This window comes from Haliotis rubra, unplaced genomic scaffold, assembly GCF_003918875.1.
Source record: "Haliotis rubra isolate DU_JTF1 unplaced genomic scaffold, ASM391887v1 Scf127, whole genome shotgun sequence".
Classification (NCBI taxonomy): Eukaryota; Metazoa; Mollusca; class Gastropoda; order Lepetellida; family Haliotidae; genus Haliotis; species Haliotis rubra.
Window position 1 is genome coordinate 1,374,907 of NW_025765192.1, and position 19,145 is coordinate 1,394,051.

Genomic DNA, 19,145 nt, shown 5'->3' on the forward strand with positions numbered 1-19,145 from the left:
AAACGTCTCTGTCGGTAAATACCCTGAACGCCCGTTAATAGTATTTCCCAGAAAAAGATCTAGAGCCTTTGATTGTCAAGAAAACAGTGACATGTGAACCAAGAGGTAAGGTGTTTATGTCAGTTTTTTCCTTTTAAAACATTCTTCCAAATTCTGGTTCCATGATAGTTCCATGTGGAACTGTGTTTAAATTTAAAAGGGCACTGACTCACTGAATGCTCAAAGCCTTGTAGGATTTCCAAATGTTCCACTGAGGCTCTGATTACTTGTTCGTCTCCTAAATATGTCTGGTCATATACACAAGGTACACCATTACGAAGTGGTTCAGACTTTAGACCCACAGGTAGTCGGCACGGAAAACAAAATAACGACCAAAATTGTCTGATGTTTTATCGCTTAGGGGATCTGCCAAAAGAATTGAACGAGATACGAATTTCTTTAGGGGGAGGTGATCGTCTGCCTATAAGGGTGAACAGCTGGCATGGGGGGAGGGGGGATTATTTTGACTGACCATATGTTCAAAACTTGGTAGCAACATTTCCTTGCCAAGTTCCTTGATGTGGATCATATAAATCTGTGTTAATTGTAGACTAAACCTGTAGACAAAACACATGCACAACACTACCTGGAGGTCTGTTTCAAATGATAGGTTAAAAAAGGATAATAAACCATTAAAATACAGATGTGGTGTATTATTCTGTAAACAGCAAATTACGGTTAAATGAACTCAAAGGAACCAGCAATTTTATATCATTTTAGGCATTTCAACTAAAACATACTGTGAGTGTCATGGGAGAAACATTGTTCATTATAAGTGTGTTTGTTTTATGCGTAGATTGCTGTACTAGAATCGTTTCAATTACAGAGATTCACTGTGAGCAGAGAGCTTACTCAGTCTCACAGCCCCTTAACCGCATTATTTAACCCTGCTGCCTAGCCCACTCTTCAATGCTAAAGTCTGGATTTCAATGAACCAAGTCTAGATATCCTCAGGTTCATTCTCCCATCTCACTGGGCTCCTTTCAAATTTAAGTGGTATTATTTGTTACTATCAAAATTATATATATATTCAGAGACATAACTTTAGTCTACAGTGAGGTATTTTCTGTCAGTTTTGCCATTGTCTGTCTAGAGTGTAATCAAGTCATCTTTAGGAACTTGTAGTCTCTCAATGTTTCCTCCACACAGGAAATATCTTGCAGGAAAAATGACAATGTTTAATTCATTAAAACAGAAGGAAATTAAGAGTCATTGTTTCCGGTACAGTATTCTGTCCCCCAGACCCGAGATAATAAATTAAAGTCCAACACAAGTCAGGAATAATTTGGCAAGTCACGTCTAGATTGCCTCAGCCTAGAAGTTTAGGATTGTTCTGGGGTCCATTTATATTTGCTTTTAAGAAAAATATTTTTTTTGTTTTTTAATAAGATAAGTTTATTTCAAGGACTACATGTCAGTTTACCAGTACATGTCAGCAATGTTATGTCTTGACTGGGTCAGGGTGATATTCTATGCCTCTGTGTTTTAGTCTAAACATTTTTTAATTATGGCTCGCTTTTGGTTAAGGGGTGGTCAGTAACCTATCGGATGTATACAATGGTCTATCTGTTGATTTAAAAATAAAAAGGAAAGTATACCCCCATGTTTACAGTGACTAAAGATGACACAAACAAGAGAGAGTGAGTGAGTTTAGTTTTACGCTGCACTCAGCAATATTCCAGCTATATGGCAGCGGTCTGTAAATAATCGAGTCTGGACCAGACAATCCAGTGATCAACAGCATGAGCATTGATCTGCGCAATTGGGAACCAATGACATGTGTCAACCAAGTCAGCGAGCCTGACCACCAAGCATGGGTTACTGAAGGTTAATTCTAACCCAGACCTTCTCTGGTCACACAAACAAGACATAGTCATTCTATGGCAATGCATTGATACTGGTATCATAGTTCTGCACCTCATTTTGCACCATAGTTTGTCAGAGCTAATTTTAAACAGCATACCTTGTTTTGCCTATCATGATCTATCATAAGCCTAAAGAGACATATATAATGATCTGAGAAATAAATGTTATTTTGACTGTAATAGAAATTTAGTTTATGCCGTGTTTGTTTGTACAAACTGTCAGTATCAAGTATTTTTCCCTAGAGTTTGTTTCATGACTTTTCACATGAAAACCAAGCCATGATTATAAACTGTTTGGACTAAAACTCACAGGCATAGAATATCACCCTGACCTAGTCAACTCATATCATTGTTGACATGCACTGGTAAACTGACATGCAGTGCTAGAAGTAAACTTATCTTATTAAAAAATCTAAAACGAGACATTTTTCTTCAAAGCATGACATGTCAAGTACTGTAAATGATAGTGCTTGATAATTGTGTGATTATGATCCTAAAATTCATATTCATTTATGCCTCAACCATGTCAAGTGTCTGTGGAAACTGTTTACCAATGACCTAAGTTCAAAGTCATAACTTATGTACATATATAATTAATTGAGGTCAGAGTTCATGGTAATGAGCTTGAGGTTAAGTGCTATATATAGAATAATGAAGAGCTGGCGTGAAGGGTCATGTTTGTAACAGATTCCAGACCACAAAGCAATTAGCATGACCCTCTCTCAATCACCTTATCTGGGACAATGATAAGATGCTTAGCTGTCAAAACAACACTAGAGTTTGAAGTCCATGTTTCCACAACCCACCTAGAAGCATTTGATTACCCTCTTCCCATTTTTTTTTTTTTTTCTTTATTCATCAATAAGAACAGTGCAATTTAACATCTTGGAAATTGAGAACAAGCATGTGCCTTACATTACCAGGAGCGATGCGGTAGCCCAGTGGTTAAAGAGTTTGCTTGTCACGGCGAAGACCCGGGTTCCATTCCCCACATGGGTACAATGTGTGAAGCCCATTTCTGGTGTCGCTCGCCATGATATTGCTGGAATATTGCTAAAATCGACTTAACACTAAACTCACTCACTCAGTATTTGATTGAAGTGTGACTAATTGTGTAAGTCACAGACATAGCACACTTATGGTGGTACTTGGTCAAAGACCCAAGTCAATCCTATACCACTCAAAGAAGTTAAAGAACAACTTTAGTATGTATGGCTGTAGTTTGTCTGTCATCGCAACACAGCTCCATTCAGTTGCAAATGTTGCTTAATTTATTTTGAGATGTATATTGGTCATGGAACGTGACTGTGGATCTGCTAGTCAGAATCGGTAACATGGTTTACGTTATGTCATTGAGCTCACCGGCGAGGAAATCATCTGTCTTGGTTTGTCTGGTCCAGACTTGATTATTGATACACTACCAACATATTGCTTGTACATTCCGCAGTGCGGCATTAAACAACAAGCAGTACAAATGTAAATGGCAAGACTTCCAAAAGCATCTGCTAAAAGAAGATTAAATTTGTTGGAAACTGAAATACTGTCAAAGCATAAGCAATCCAACTTATTTCCCTATTCGAATTTTCTTCGTACAGAGGTTTTAGTTGGAGGAGGGAATTAAGGCATGTACAAGCAACAGGATGTACATATGAACTTATCTAGACCTGGTCAATATTCAGCCAAATTCTGAAGCAATTGTCAGTGAATATTCTAAATAAGAAAATTGGAACTACAATTGTGGCAAGCCTTGTTGTTACAGTGACAACTAATGTTACAACTTAGCAGAAATCACTTGTGACATTTTTGCATCACAGAAATACCAACATTCCTCTGAATTTAAGAAAACAAGAAATTTCAAGGAAATCCTAATTTTAAGAAAGAAGTTGTTTTCTCCAAGTTGTTTTGCAAACAGCACTTAGTTTGGAATCCTAGATAACCAATCCCTGATGTGTTTTAAGTGAGCTAGGAGTTGATCATATCAGACTTTTCAACCAAAGAAAACTGTTCTTGCATACAGGAAGTGTTATAAGATTGTGATTTATGCTTTGATTCAAGTGATTTTGACTTCATTGATTGGAGGGTGTCTACTGGGTGAAAGATGGTTAAATTGTTGCATGTCAGTTGATCACATTGCACAAATCACTTCACAGATAGTGTCAAAATGAAGTCTGTCACCACGTTAAATGATGGCTAAAAATAAAACAAACCAGAATTGGTTATTCAGTGTTGTATATTTAATACTGATGTGATTTGACACTTAAGTCTGTTTCGGTTCTCAACCCAGTAAGTTTTGATGTTTGTAATTTTGGGGTCAAATCTGATTTTCATGTGTATATTTTGTTTGTTTAATGCCACTCTTAGCAATATTCCAGCTATATGGTGGTGATCTGTAAATAATCGAGTCTTGACAGGACAATCCAGTGATCAACAGCATAAGCATCGATCTACACAACTGGGATACGATGACATGTGTCAGCCAAGTCAGCGAGTCTGACCATCCGATCTCTTTAGTCACCTCTTACTATAAGCATGGGTTGCTAAAGATCTTCACAAGTTTCATTTTTGTAACTTCTTATGACTAGCAATGTTTTATCACATAAATGTCAGGTCTTAGCAATTCGAGCAATAAAACAACAACTAACATTAAATTCAAAATCAAATCAACAGTGTCAGTTCCATCACCATTCCCATATTATTATCTTGAAACTACTAATACAAAAGATGCTTGATTGGCATTTTAGAAGATGATATTTGATGAACATAGAGATTTTTTCTGGGTTAACTCTTCTTTTTATTCTCGGGCCACAACGTTTCAGGGCTTGTTCTGGCCCCATCATCAGTAAAATTCTCAGATGTAATTGTTCTGGCCCCATCATCAGTTAACTGATGATGGGGCCAGAACAAGCCCTGAAACGTTGTTAAATAAAAGAAGATGTAACCCAGAAAAAATCTCTATGTTCTACTAATACAAAAGATATAATAAATTTTTAAAAAGTAAAAAACATCTCCTTTCATGCTATCCCGTTTTTCTTCATTTGAACACATCATGATATGATCATTCACGCATTATATTTCCATGGCTACACTTTCATATGAGCAAGTTTTATGCTTATATGCAATTTTTCAGCTCAGATTACAATATCTCGACGGATGTCATGTAAATGATGCATATATATATCCTAGATATGATTATAATTACGTGTATATTTCCAGTACAGAGAGACCTCAAAGGTCAAGGTGAAACGACACTGCACCCTCTTCCTGCCAATTGAAATGGAAATGGAAGTAATTTACTCTATAAGTGATACTAGGTATCGACTGATCCGTGGATAATTTTAATCTTTTTGCAAAAAAATTGCTCCCAGCTGTGGCAATTTACTTCCTGAGTGTGGTCACAACAAATGTCAGCGCCTGTTGTCTATTAAGTCTTTGTTGATTTTTGTTAATGGACATCATCTTCCAGCTCCAAAATGTCATTTCCACATATGCTGTGCTATTTAGTATTGATGTTATTTGCCTATTTAACAAACACCTGCTGATTAGAAGATAAATCACTGGTTATTTTAGCCTATATTGGGATATTTATTGTGATGATAATTATTTTGGGCAAGATTTGTCTTTTGAGTGAGCTGCTGTTGCAAATATAATCATGTTTATTACACTAGCTGTTTTCTTCTGTTTGTATATTGTTACATTTACTTATGTTTTTCATCTTGTTGGTAGTGTCAGTTCCTTTCAGAGGACTTTGGTGTAGCATAGTGGTTAGAGTGTTTACTTGTCATGCCACATGGTTTAATAACCCACATGGGTATATATTTGGGGTATAACAATGCGTCGAACTGTCCATGGATTGTAATTGTTGAGTCTCCGATAGCAATTAATCGATGGTAGAAACGAAAAACTATTGATTCATCGATTGTATGTGTGACTATCGATAGTTTAGTAATTGACTTCCATTGATAAATGTGCAGCGCAAAATACGTGATATTGGGTGCAGACTGCAGCTTCATTGAGTTTATGTTTTAAATGTTTACTTGATCTGGGTTTCAAGTTTCTTGTCAGTTATTAAAAGAGACTGAAACTACTTCAACTTGTTTTTTATTTCATATAAACTATTCATTCATTTGGGAAATGACTTCAAATGAGACAATTCAAGGAGAAAAAGACTATTGCAATAGTTGGCCGCAATAGTTGGTCGCAATAGTATGTTGCAATAGACTATCACTATCGCAATAGTTGTTTCCCCCTCAATAGTCACCCCTAGTATATATGCTCACTCATGCACGCACGCACGCAGGCACTCACTCCCTCAGTTGATATGTGGAGCGGTGGTGTAGTCTAGTGGTTAAAGCGTTGGCTCGTCACGCCGAAGACCCGGGTTCGAATCCCCACATGGGTACAATGAGTGAAGCCCATTTCTGGTGTCCCCCGCCGTGATCAACTCAGTCAGTCACTCAGTTGATATGTTATTGATTTATATAATTTTATTTCAGCAAGTAATTGTAAGTCTGTCGAAATGGTTGTTATTGGATGAATTAAGTCAGATTCTGTTACATAGTTACATACAAAGATCCAAGGCAATAGTCCTGAATATAGGGATCTGTCTGGTTGCCAGTGGTTACGGGGGAGGCTTGTCACACAGAAGACATGTTTTGATTGCCCAGATTCTAACAATGTGTGAAGCCCTTCGTGGTGTACCCCTGCCATCTTAAATTCACTCACTCTGAATCAGCTGTTCATCTGTTCCCGAGGTAACAATACAAACAAACTGAATTTGACCAATACTAATTAATGCTTTAACCCTAAGGCTACCCCATCGCCCCAGCCTACAGTCCATATTACCCAAGAGTTTAGACTAGCATATAGTCTCTGAAATTAACTGAACTTAATAAAACTGTTCAGAAAGAATAATCTTAAAATATAATGAAAATGAGCCCAGAGACTTTCGTCATTTTCTGAAACTGTGGAAATCTAGACCTGCCACACATTCTAGACTTGCAGGGGCGGTGGGGTAGTCTAGTGGTTAAAGCGTTGGCTCGTCACGCCGAAGACCCGGGTTTGAATCCCCACATGGGTACAATGAGTGAAGCCCATTTGTGGTGTCCCCCGCCGTGATATTGCTGGAATATTGCTAAAAGCGGTGTAAAACCAAACTCAGTCAGTCAGTCTAGACTTGCAGGGGCTTTCTTGGATATATTTGTTTCAGGGTCTGTATGACAAACTACCTAGAGTTGTATATTTCTGTGTCTGAATGTCAATCACTTGTATGTTTCAGCTGGCTTCATGGGAGACATAGCGATGACAGAAGATGAATATGAAGCACAAAAACACAGATATCGGGAGAGAAATCAGGGACTGTGGGAACTTCAAGTCGAAGACCCTGGAAATTATGGATATGAGGATAAAAAGTTCAGTAAAAAGGATATGCTTAATCCAAAAACATTAAAAGATAAAAGATATTTAAAGAAAATTTTAAAACAAAAAGTTAAACAGATGAAGATACCATGTACAAAAGGGTGAGTACTGTTTTCATCATTTCTATGTTGATGTTAACACTGAGACTGACAGTCTCCCCACATCAGCTTGTAGTGTTTAATGTTGGGCAAGGGTTTATCTTTACCAGCTCATTTCAAGATAAAATATATATACTACTCTAGTTTCGATAGGAATATTGTGTTTCCAAACAGAAACTGAATGTGAGTGATTGTAGGTTGGTTGTTGTTTTACGCCGCACTCAGCAATATTCCAGCTATATGGCGGCAGTCTGTAAATAATCGAGTCTGGAGCAGACAATCCAGTGATCAACAGCATGAGCATCGATCTACTCAGTGGGGATACGATGACATGTGTCAACCAAGTCAGCGAGCCTGACCACCCGATCACGCTAGTCACCTCTTGCGGCAAGCATGGGTTACTGAAGATCAATTCTAACCTGGATCTTCACGGGTTTGACTGATTGTTTAGAGAAGTTGTCATACCAATAGCATGGCTTTGGAACTGTTTCATTCTCAGCATCATTACATGTAATAAGTAATATATACACCTTACCTTAAGCTTTTAGTTTTGTAACAGTATGAAATATCTCATGATCCCTTTCTAAAGTTAGGTAGTATAGCTATGACTTATGAAATGGCCGAGTCATGGTGACGTGTAGTTTACTGATAACTTGACAGATAAAGATGAAGAGTGAGTGAGTTTAGTTTTACACGGAACTCAGCAATATTCCAGCTATATGGCAGCTGGCTGTAAATGATCAGGTCTGGACCAGACAATCCAGTGATCGACAGCATAGCATCGATGTACACAATTGGGAACCAATGACATGTGTCAACCAAGTCAGCGAGTCTCACCACCCATTCCCATTTGTCACCTCTTACGACAAGCATGGGTTACTGAAGATCAATATTCTAACCTGGATCTTCACGGGTTTTACCAATTGTTTAGAGAAGTTGTCATACCAGTAGCATGGCCTTGGAAATGTTTCATTCTCAGCATTCTCTTAGTTTTGTAACAGTATGAAATATCTCATGATCCCTATCTAAAGTTAGGTAGTATAGCGATGACTTATGAAATGGCCGAGTCATGGTGACGTGTATTTTACTGATAACTTGACAGATAAAGATGAAGAGCCTTGACACATTATACTTACATTATCATATTGGATGCTATGTCACAAGACTAGGTCAAAGTGCTTCTGAAGAAAAAAAACAAACTTTAGACTAATCCCAATTTTGAATATAATAACAATCTGTCTCCAAGAAGCCTTCAAGGGCACTGAGTTTAAGATCCTGACTAAATCCTGCTTACTTAACTAAATCAGGTCACAACTGTGACAAAGACGGTAAGAAACTTCACTGTATTCTCTACTATCTGTGAGTCATGATTGCAACATACCTTTAATCGTTATACATGCCAAGGACTGGTTTTTCATAATCTTCTGGGCACAATGAATGAAGCCCTTCCTTAGGATCTTCTGCAAAAATAGTGTTGATATATTGCTAAAGCAGCAAAAATCACAATTCACTTACTCAATAGTGAGACAGAATGAATCATTTTCTGTGGAAAAAGGACTGTGCAAGCACTACAAACTGAAGTTGTAGTTGTGCAGATATATCAGAACATACATAGTCAGTGGTTCAACTCTTCCTGGAGACGGTCCATGTTGTTTCCCAGCCTGATGCTTGGTATAAATGGGGTGAAACAGGGACTGATCGGCTCGGAGTCAGTATACTGAGTGTTAGTGGGATTTCCATGTTAAACTGTGACATGGTATCTCACTATACAGCTGACTAATACAAGCAGTCACACATATCAAATCATGATAGACCTCACCTCACCTCACCTCACTCTTGCGAACTTTGATGGACTCATGTATTGATGGTGATGTGGGAAAAGAATGAACTGACTTGTTGAGGAGATGGCAAAGATTTCATTATAACAACATATATCATCAGCCATTCTTTTAGCATTTTGTTTCAAGTCAACAAGCCATGAACATTTTCATTCAGTGTAGTCTCAACAGCAGAAATTCCTAATTTGGCAGTTTCTATTTTTATAAACACATAACCCTAAGATATGATACTCAATCAGAACAAAGAACATTGTGAGTAATGAAAGGTTAAGTGAATCTGTACAACCCTAGTTACTTGTGGTCATATGAACCTCCAGTTTCATTGACACTCAGCTTCCTTCCATCCACATCCTGTGAGATCAAACCATCCTCAGCATCCAGGATGCAGGAGAGATCTGACTGTACTCAGTGAATGCAACAGGAAGAGGCACACTCATGTCAAAGACAGGAAGGTCAAGTTTGATGGACCATGGTCATGACCATGTGACCTTTACATAATGCTGAAGGTCATGTAATGCTTGAGTACCAGTACCAGCGTCAAGCATCATTGGTAGATTATTATAAAATTTGGCCCAAGTTTCAATTTCAATAAAGCGCATTTCACAAGACAAGCTATTTCCAAAGACAGAACTTGGTGTTTTGTATAGAAACAAGAGGTCTGGATATACTTGAAGGTCATGTTGAACTGCAAGCTAAGCCTTCCAGACATTTGGAGAAGTTCGTGTGATTTAAGACCGAGTGTAATTAGTGTAAGAAGTATGTATGGTCACATCTCCTACCACTGATATGAGTGTCAGACACAGGTGAGCCACTTACCCAGGAAGCTGAGAGCTACACCAGTGCCAGAAGTGGAGGCTAGGCTGAACACTTGCCCATTTCATCTGCTCCACATGTTCATTGCTCTTATCTTGTACATTTCAGGTGTTAATTTCAGTGAAGGGCCACTTAGCATTTGTGAACTTACAGTTGGGTTTCAGGCTAATTATCTGAGTAAATGTATGTCAGTTGTGTATAACATATCATAACTAACTAAATGATAATACTATATTAATACAAAATTTGTTTGGGTAGATTAGGTTGTATGTTCTGGGAAAGTAATATATCAGAAGATTTCACACATTCACCTTCACTTTAAGGAAATCTGAACTGTTACTAATGGATTACAGCATGTGAAACAGCTAGATTTTCCTAACATTATGTTGTACAAAAGTGAAAAAGTCTAAACATCGTAATTTTGAAAATAAAGCTTGTAAAAGTATCGATTCACTCTGTGAACAATTACTGCCCTGTAGATACATACTATTGGAACGATAGGTAGGTTAAAACCTTTTCTAAAAATATCTTTTGTACCTGTATTCCTACCACTCCCTATTGTTCCACTATAAAACCAGCTTCAGTCTGGGCTAGTACAAGCAGCCGCACATACACATACACATGCATGCACGTCGTCATATATCGATATATTCTCAAGTACGACGTAAAACCCAATTTCACCTCACCTCACCTTTATTGTTCACAGTACAATTTAGGGCACATGAGCATGATGAATGTTAATTCATAATTCAGCAATATTCCAGCTCAATTACTGCAGTCTGTAAATTTACAAATCTGGACTGGACAATCTAGTGATTGACATTATGCACATGGGTCCAGTCAGTTGTGGCATTATGCCATGCAGTTAACCATACAACCATGCCTCACACTAATTGATCTGTTTAGTTGGCTGGTTGGTGTGTTGTTTAACAACACACTCAGCAATGATCCTGCTGTATGATGGGATCTGTTTAGTTGGCTGGTTGGTGTGTTGTTTAACAACACACTCAGCAATGATCCTGCTGTATGATGGGATCTGTTTAGTTGGCTGGTTGGTGTGTTGTTTAACAACACACTCAAGCAAATGATCCTGCTGTATGATGGGATCTGTTTAGTTGGCTGGTTGTTGTGTTGTTTAACAACACACTCAGCAATGATCCTGCTGTATGATGGGATCTGTTTAGTTGGCTGGTTGGTGTGTTGTTTAACAACACACTCAGCAATGATCCTGCTGTATGATGGGATCTGTTTAGTTGGCTGGTTGTTGTGTTGTTTAACAACACACTCAGCAATGATCCTGCTGTATGATGGGATCTGTTTAGTTGGCTGGTTGGTGTGTTGTTTAACAACACACTCAGCAATGATCCTGCTGTATGATGGGATCTGTTTAGTTGGCTGGCTGGTTGGTGTGTTGTTTAACAACACACTCAGCAATGATCCTGCTGTATGATGGGATCTGTTTAGTTGGCTAGGGTTAACAACGCACTCAGCAATGATCCTGCTATATGATGGGATCTGTTTAGTGATAGCGTTAGATCAAAGAGTGTAGCATCAAAGAAACACAAGTATTTCATGGTACCTTATACCGTAATGACCTTTTTCCAAAGAAAAATATTTGGTGTCATTTTTAATAGTATCTGGTGTTTTTAATAGTAAACTTGTGCTCTCATTTGAAGATGCTTAGGATGTTTTATGAAGAATTTTTGTCGTTTTGTATAATTTCCATTAAAAGAAATCCTGTCCATATTTTCCACCAGCAATTTCTCTGAATCACCAATTGGTTAGTCCACATAAATGCTGAACGTCAATGCCAGAGAATAACCAGTCTCCATTATTCTCCAAAACATGAATGCTAAATGAAGCAAAAACATTTCTTAAGATGAAATTGAAACCGTTTGAAACATACATAAAGTCATTTGTGTTTTGGTTCTTAGATGGGCTGAGACTTTTTAGTAATATCTGTGATGTCACTTTGTTGGGAGATTGGTGAAGAAACTGTGACTTTAACACACAGTATTGCAAAGCTCAGAGATCCCAGGGAAAATGCCCATGAAACAAAGTTCTAATGCCATTTCCACGAGGGTTTGATGTATTCCAGAAAGGTTGATGGTGACAGTTATTTCAACTCATTATATAAACCAGAAATCCCTGCTGCTTGTAATTTATGAACATTTTATTACAAAACTGCACTAATAATGTTTAAAATCCAAATATCTCCAATTTGATAAATGAGTTAGGTTTGATAAAACCTCTGACTTGAGTACAAACCATAGCCTGATCAGGTTTAAGATTTATTTAGGTCTGGAACACAAAACAGATGAACTGATTTATGGGGAAGGTGGACGTGTTTTAAAAAACAGAGATTTATGCGATTATCAAGCTGATGATTTTGAAAAAATAACGTGGAAACCATATGTCTTGTTAAAAATGTTTTCGTAAATGATTCCAAATGTTTTTAGATTGATGCCAACATCAACGTGTCAGAAGACAGAGCAGAAATGTCCTACACTGTTTGCCCCTCTAGCTGAAGCGAAATATCCTTGTCAAATATTTGGGAGAACTAAGAGTTAGCACTGGTTGTGCTCATCAAGTATAGCTTTTATGATCTGTGTTCGAGGGTCTTGTCTGAAAAAGTCATTTTATCTGAGAAACGATACAGCTTAGGAATGTTTATAACTCAGTTTGTTCGTCAAGTGTATTTAGAAAACAGAAACCTTAGTGTTAGTGGAAAAATAGTGTACTTGTACTTGACGGGTATGATCTATCAGCCTAGGAGTGTTGGTCTATTTTCATCTTTTGTATATTTGTAAGTCATTGGCCTCGGAATTGTACACAAATGTTCGTTTTTTCGGAAGAGGAATTTGTAATATGGTGGAGGATTTGTAAGTCGTTTTGATGATTTGAAAGTGTTTTGGTGATTATTTTGAAAAAATCAATAGCTTATCGAGAAACACTACATTATGTTTTATGCAGTATAGTTCAAAAAGTTCATCTAGAGATTTTTAACAACACTTTTTTTTTTTACAGTGATATCTTTGGACTACTAGATCCATAAGTGTAAAATGATAAGTGTAAAATGATGTAAAAATGAAGACATGTAACATTGTGATCTGTTAGTCTGTCTTGAGAACCAGGATAACAGTGTTTTACATAGTTTATAACTATGTACCTTAATCAATTCAAACTTCAGTCACAATTAGCATTTCAGATTTATGAACTTTACCATTTTATAAAGTGTGAGTTAATCCCTTAGTCTGTCAGCATGATCCCCGGTTTCACGCCCTTGTAGGCATTCTGAAGCAGAAATGTCACTGTTCCTATTTAGGTGGTGGTGGTGGTGGAATTGGGTTTAACGTCGTGCTTGAGAATATTTCGCTCATATGACGACGTGCATGCGTGTGTATGTGTATGTGCGGCTGCTTGTACTAGCCCAGACTGAAGCTGGTTTTATAGCGCTAGCCCACTGAGATACCATACCGCAGTGAAGCATGAATACCCCACTCAGACACATTATACTGACTCCGAGCCGACCAGTCCTTGTTGTACCCATTAATGCCGAACGCCAGACAGGGACCAACAAGTACCATATTTTAACGTCTTTTGGTATGACGTGGTCGGGGATCGAACCTGCGACCTTTCGCACTCCGGGCGGATGCTCTAACCACTACACCACGGAGGCGGTCTCCTATTTAGGACATAGGTGAAATGAGGTATAACATTGCAGTCAAGACGCCTTCACTAGTACCTACATAGTAACAGTAATTTTGAACATTTCAGTATCTTGATTTGTTTTATTCTATGACACTTTAGAGAATGTTGAACCTTTATCAGCAGAGATTTCATATGAAGAAATTATGACAGTTGACACATGTTATTTCTCCTACACTTGTGTTGATGTCAGATGCCGACTGCAGCAAAATATGTATGATTGAGCATATGAGTGTCAGTTTAAGAATGAAATATACGTGTTCCTCAGGATTATCTGGTTTTCTGCCACTGACGAACATAGCACTGAAATGTACAGCTTCAGGTTAAGCCCAAAGATATCAGATAGTGTATATTGATGTATATATCATCCTTGGAACCGATAAAAGGGTGTTAACTGCAGGGACAAACTGACACATCAAACATGTCAAAGGTCATGTCAAGCTAAAGCAATTTGCACTTATCTTGTTTTCACTTGAGCTATTAGCAATAAACTCTTGGATTGAAATAGCCCATTGATTGACATTTGGTTAGGGGAGATTTCAAACGTAACCCTGAAGATTAAGTATGTGATAATCTCTTGGCGTGGAGCTCGTCTGGAGTCCGACTGTGTCAGAGATTTTTCATTCACTTGTTTTTGTACGAGATTGACATGATTTTACAATCTCGACACTCCGTAAATGAATTATTGGATGTTTCTGTCAGATATCAGACATTTTGGAAATTGATTTAGTTTAACACTGGCACATGTCAAAATATATGATAGGACCATTATGTTGTATGGGTTTTTTTCAAACAAGTAACGGCTGTTTGATTGTATGAAATACGTTCTGACAGTGTAGTAGAATGTTATGTAAACCTAAGTATCATATAAGCTCCAGACTAAATAATCAAAACAAATTTTAATACTAAATGTAAGGTTTGTCTAGATGATGTCAAATTCAATGTAGAATTCTTGCATACAAATACTTACTAAAGAACTGACAGCACACAGACATCTGTAACTTGAAATCAGAAAAGATGTTTTCTGCTCAAGCATATCTGCAAACACATCAAATGTGATCTAAACCTCTCAAACTGCATTCGTGTCCAAATACACAGAACCACCAAATTTGATTTTTGTAGCCATTTTGCCAGATGTTACAAAAATTCAACCATGCGTTTTCAAAGTGTTTCAGTGCAATTGATAATCAAATCTCTACCAAATTATGTTTATAAACATGTTCTGTCAAAGTATAGGTTCTTTTCTAGTACTCATTTTCACAAAAATATTTTACAAGACATTTTTAAGTTGATACATCTCTGTAAGAGACAAATACTTGCTGAAGGCAGCTGGTGCCATATTCTACCAATCTGAAGTCTGTTTTCACAATAGGTGAAACTACTAGATTCCATCTTTAGAAAAATGCATCTTTTATTTATTAACAAACAATGTTGGTCTTTATCAATATTTTTAAAGCAGTTCGTATTTGTTGAACAAGTCATGCTTGCATGGAAACAGAGTGCTAGCAGCTTATATGATAATCCAGTGTAGCTGTATTTTTAGGGGTGAATGTTTTTCCTTGTCATGAAGTGGGAAGCGGCATGCTTGTGTTCTGTCTGTGTAAATAAATAGTCAATTGGTGTGGATGTTCAGCTATCAAGGCCACAGTGCGTTAGGAGCAGGCCCCCAAACAAGGGGGAGACAGGGGCACCTCACTGGAACAGCCTTTATACACAACCCTCGTTTCTCCAACTATTTCTCATCTTGGTCTTCTCTTTGGAGTTTGGGATTAAAAGACTTACAGTCAAAGAAATTGTTTTTATTTGGAAAGACAGTGTACCGGATCTGTTTGGTTGTCTTCCCCTATAGTTTTGCCTTCTGTGAAAGATGGGCTGATGTATACTGTTGAGAAATAGGAAACCTTGTGATGAAATAGTACTGTAAATCATGAAATTAATGCGAGCATTTTATTAATGCGAAAAATGCGTCTGTACTCTTCTCGCATTATTATAATGATGCATTTCAGTCTGACCATGTCTACTTAATAAAAGACAGAAAACATTACACCAATACACGTCCTCATTACAGGTATCTCAAACCACATGTAATTATCACTGGTCATTGTTTAATGTCACTCAAGGACATCAGCTAGGCCGGACATTCTCCAGCCACGTGTTTGTTGTACCTTGGTAGATGACTTGTGTCTTTCAAGTCGGATTACGTTTATACATGTTGTCATAAGACAAGTAGTAGCAAGCAAGCTTGTGATCAAACATGGCAGCGTAATCGAAACATCGTCAACTCATTTCCGTTCATTGCTTAACAAGCTCAATTCAGGTAATTTGGTAAATAACAAGTGTGAAAAGAAAAAGAACAACACCAAAGATTCAGGGTGTCACATTTTATCATCAACACAGATTCCTGAGCTCGCATTAATTTCGTGACTCGTTTTAGTCTAGACCCTCGCAATCGCATTAAATTCGTGACGCATTAGTTTCATGATTTACAGTATATTTTGAACAGAAATTATGGATATACAAATTTGGGGATGTGGTTTGGGTTAACAAGTAAAATAGTTCTCTGGACCAGATCTGAGTTGACAAACAATGTTATTTATAAGGGACCAGTCTGACTTAACTCGCAGAGTTTTTCTCCGAGAGTCCATTACTGATTATTAGGTAGTAGTACTGTTCACAGGGAACCAGATAACGGTTTAATCTTGCTGACTGGCAGAATGGTTCACAGGTCTGTTTCTGAATGAGTGAGTTTAGTTTTACGCTGCACTCAGCTATATTCCAGCTATATGGCGGTGGTCTGTAAATAACCGAGTCTTGACCAGACAATCCAGTGATCAACAGCATGAGCATCAATCATAGGTCTGTTTGTGTTAAGCAATATTGAAGTACCAGGTGAGGTGAGAGACAATTTTGTTGGCAACTTGATTACGTCTGGTTTTGTTCAGGTTAACTATCAATGGTTTTGATAATGTACCAGGCGGAGTTGACAAGCAGTTCTCTGAGACAGTATGGCAGGTTGACCTGAGTACTCTCCAGCCAGGTTAGGCTGAAGTCCCCCCATAGGTAGTGTTGCTGACGTCATGGGTGAAGCAATGAAGAGTGTCTTAACATTGTTTTTATACCGCACCTCTGATTCCACCAATCTAGAACACCATCAGTGCTGTGAGCATGGCAGCAGGTGTAGGGAATGGTAAATACTCTGGGTTAGTCTACTCCAGACATGGAGGTTTCCAAGGGAACCTGTAGACCTTTCGGTAACTGCTTAAAGTGGAATATAGAGGTGATATTAACCTCTACCTGTGACAGTCTTCCAAGTGATACTGAACACATGTGGGAAGAATTTGTTTTATAAGTGGCTCTGTCAGTTTAAGCTCCACCACCCATACAGGCAGAATGAAATTATGTTCCCGGGGGTAAATGAAGTCCCCAGGGAATGTACAAGAACAGTTATCAAAATTAGGGCAAAATGAGGTGAATGAGCTATATATATGATGCAGTTAATTACAAGGTGCAGTTTGGGGGGCCTACCTGAACCATTTGCACTTGTACTAAATGAATCATACTCACCTTCTTAAACAAGTTCTGTCTTAAGCATCTGAAACATTCACAAGTCCCAGGGCATATGTAAATAGATATTTAACTCTGGCAAATTTGCTTCCACCTGCCTTCATAATTTTAGAATATAGCAGTCCATTCATACTTCATATATTCATCACAGTTTTGCCATTTAGGTCCAGTGGAATGTGTTGGGTACTCCAGCAAGTGATTGTGTGTTTATGGTCTATCCTACCATAGCATGTCTATACAACAAAATATACTGAACTTGGTTCTGTCTAGTCTTAAATATAGTATGATCTGACAATTATAAATACTCTGAAAGGGGCACTTGATGTTACATATGTAGGTGTGAAATTAAAGTGCTTTTATGGTTCATCTAAGTCTAGGTCTTCATGAAGGGCACAGATCTTCACTTCATTGATCAGATCTACATGGTCCTGTACAAGCGATAGGTTAGCTTGCCTGTTCTTCGGCATCTTGGAATCGTAAAGGAACTTTTGAACATTTCTTAACTTCATTATGATCTTGCCATAATTCTCAAAATTTCTTAATTTGGCTATCATCGCTATAAAAAATACTTTCAGATTGCCAACAGAAATCCTCTTCATCATCAACTTATCCGCATCAGTTTGCAAGAATGTGGCATAAAAAGATAATTCAAATAAGCATGTGTGGCAAATATTCTTAAACTCCAAGCTGCCAATCCCAAAGTTAACTCATCTGAAAAACCATATGGAACAGATTGGGCCATATGGAAGCTCATCATCTTTGAACTTTTGATAAAACATACATATGCAATCATCACCTTACATGAACCCTAGAATTCAGATAGTATAGTATCAAGAAGCCTGTATTGAACACCCGACCATGTCAACACATCCCAGATAGGTGGTACAACATCTGTATCAGGTTATCTTGTACCAGGAACCTGGGTGCCACGGTGGGCTTGTGGGGAGGTGCTTTGTACCTGTGTCGGGGACTTGTGGGTAGGGCAGCTAGCACATGGCGGTCTGTGCTCGGGGTCTGGTCTGTCAGGGATCTGTCAGGGATCTGTCAGGACACTGTCTGGAACTACATATCAAGGGTTGATTCCTTCCAAATTACTTTTTTTGACAGGCAAGATGCACTGATTAATGCTCCTGTGTGATACTATCTCTGTTGGGAGGTTGAGCTTTGAAATTTTGATGAAGAAAACTTGTTTCATTTATGAAAGGCAACAGACTTTTGTCTGAAACCAAGGCCAACCTTTGTTCTCGGAATTCTTTGGTTTTAGTAGAATCTGCAAATAATTACCAGTAGAGTACTGGTTAAAACGTTTGTCTCTTGCCAATATTTGGAATATGGTAAGCGTAGGAGCCTATTCTTGTGTCTGCTGTTGTGTTTCTGATAACATTACTGTAACATTGCTGTAGCATTGATAAACAGGAGAAATATCACACTCTCACTGACACAGGTTCATACATGTATCTATGTACTGGTACATCCTTGTCACACACAACAATAACAAATATGGAAAATATTATGAATTGTAAAATATTGGAATTGGTTCTTTTTGTGAAAAATCATTATTGTTTTTTCTAAGACTGTTTGCTGTTTGGTTTGCTAATGATCAATCACAGAACCTGTATAAAATTGACTCTACAATAAACTTTCCCAATATCAACAAAACAATAACATTGAGCCCATATGTTGACAAACAGCTGAGTCATGGACTTTTATAGGTGTAACCTCAGCATATTGTTCTGGAGTGCACAATGCACTATATAGGCCAACTCCTGCATGACAAATTCAGACAGACAGAATGGCAGAGGCCG

The 19,145-nt window shown here is 37.9% G+C and overlaps 1 protein-coding gene across 1 annotated transcript in view; it reads left to right on the forward strand.

The window, feature by feature from the left end:
- Positions 1-19,145, forward strand: part of LOC124266634 (bone morphogenetic protein 1-like) — a 77,053-nt gene that overhangs the window by 12,970 nt on the left and 44,938 nt on the right. Inside the window, 1 exon segment of the mRNA XM_046701435.1 lies at positions 7,180-7,420. Within this exon segment, the coding sequence (XP_046557391.1) occupies positions 7,180-7,420 (241 nt within the window).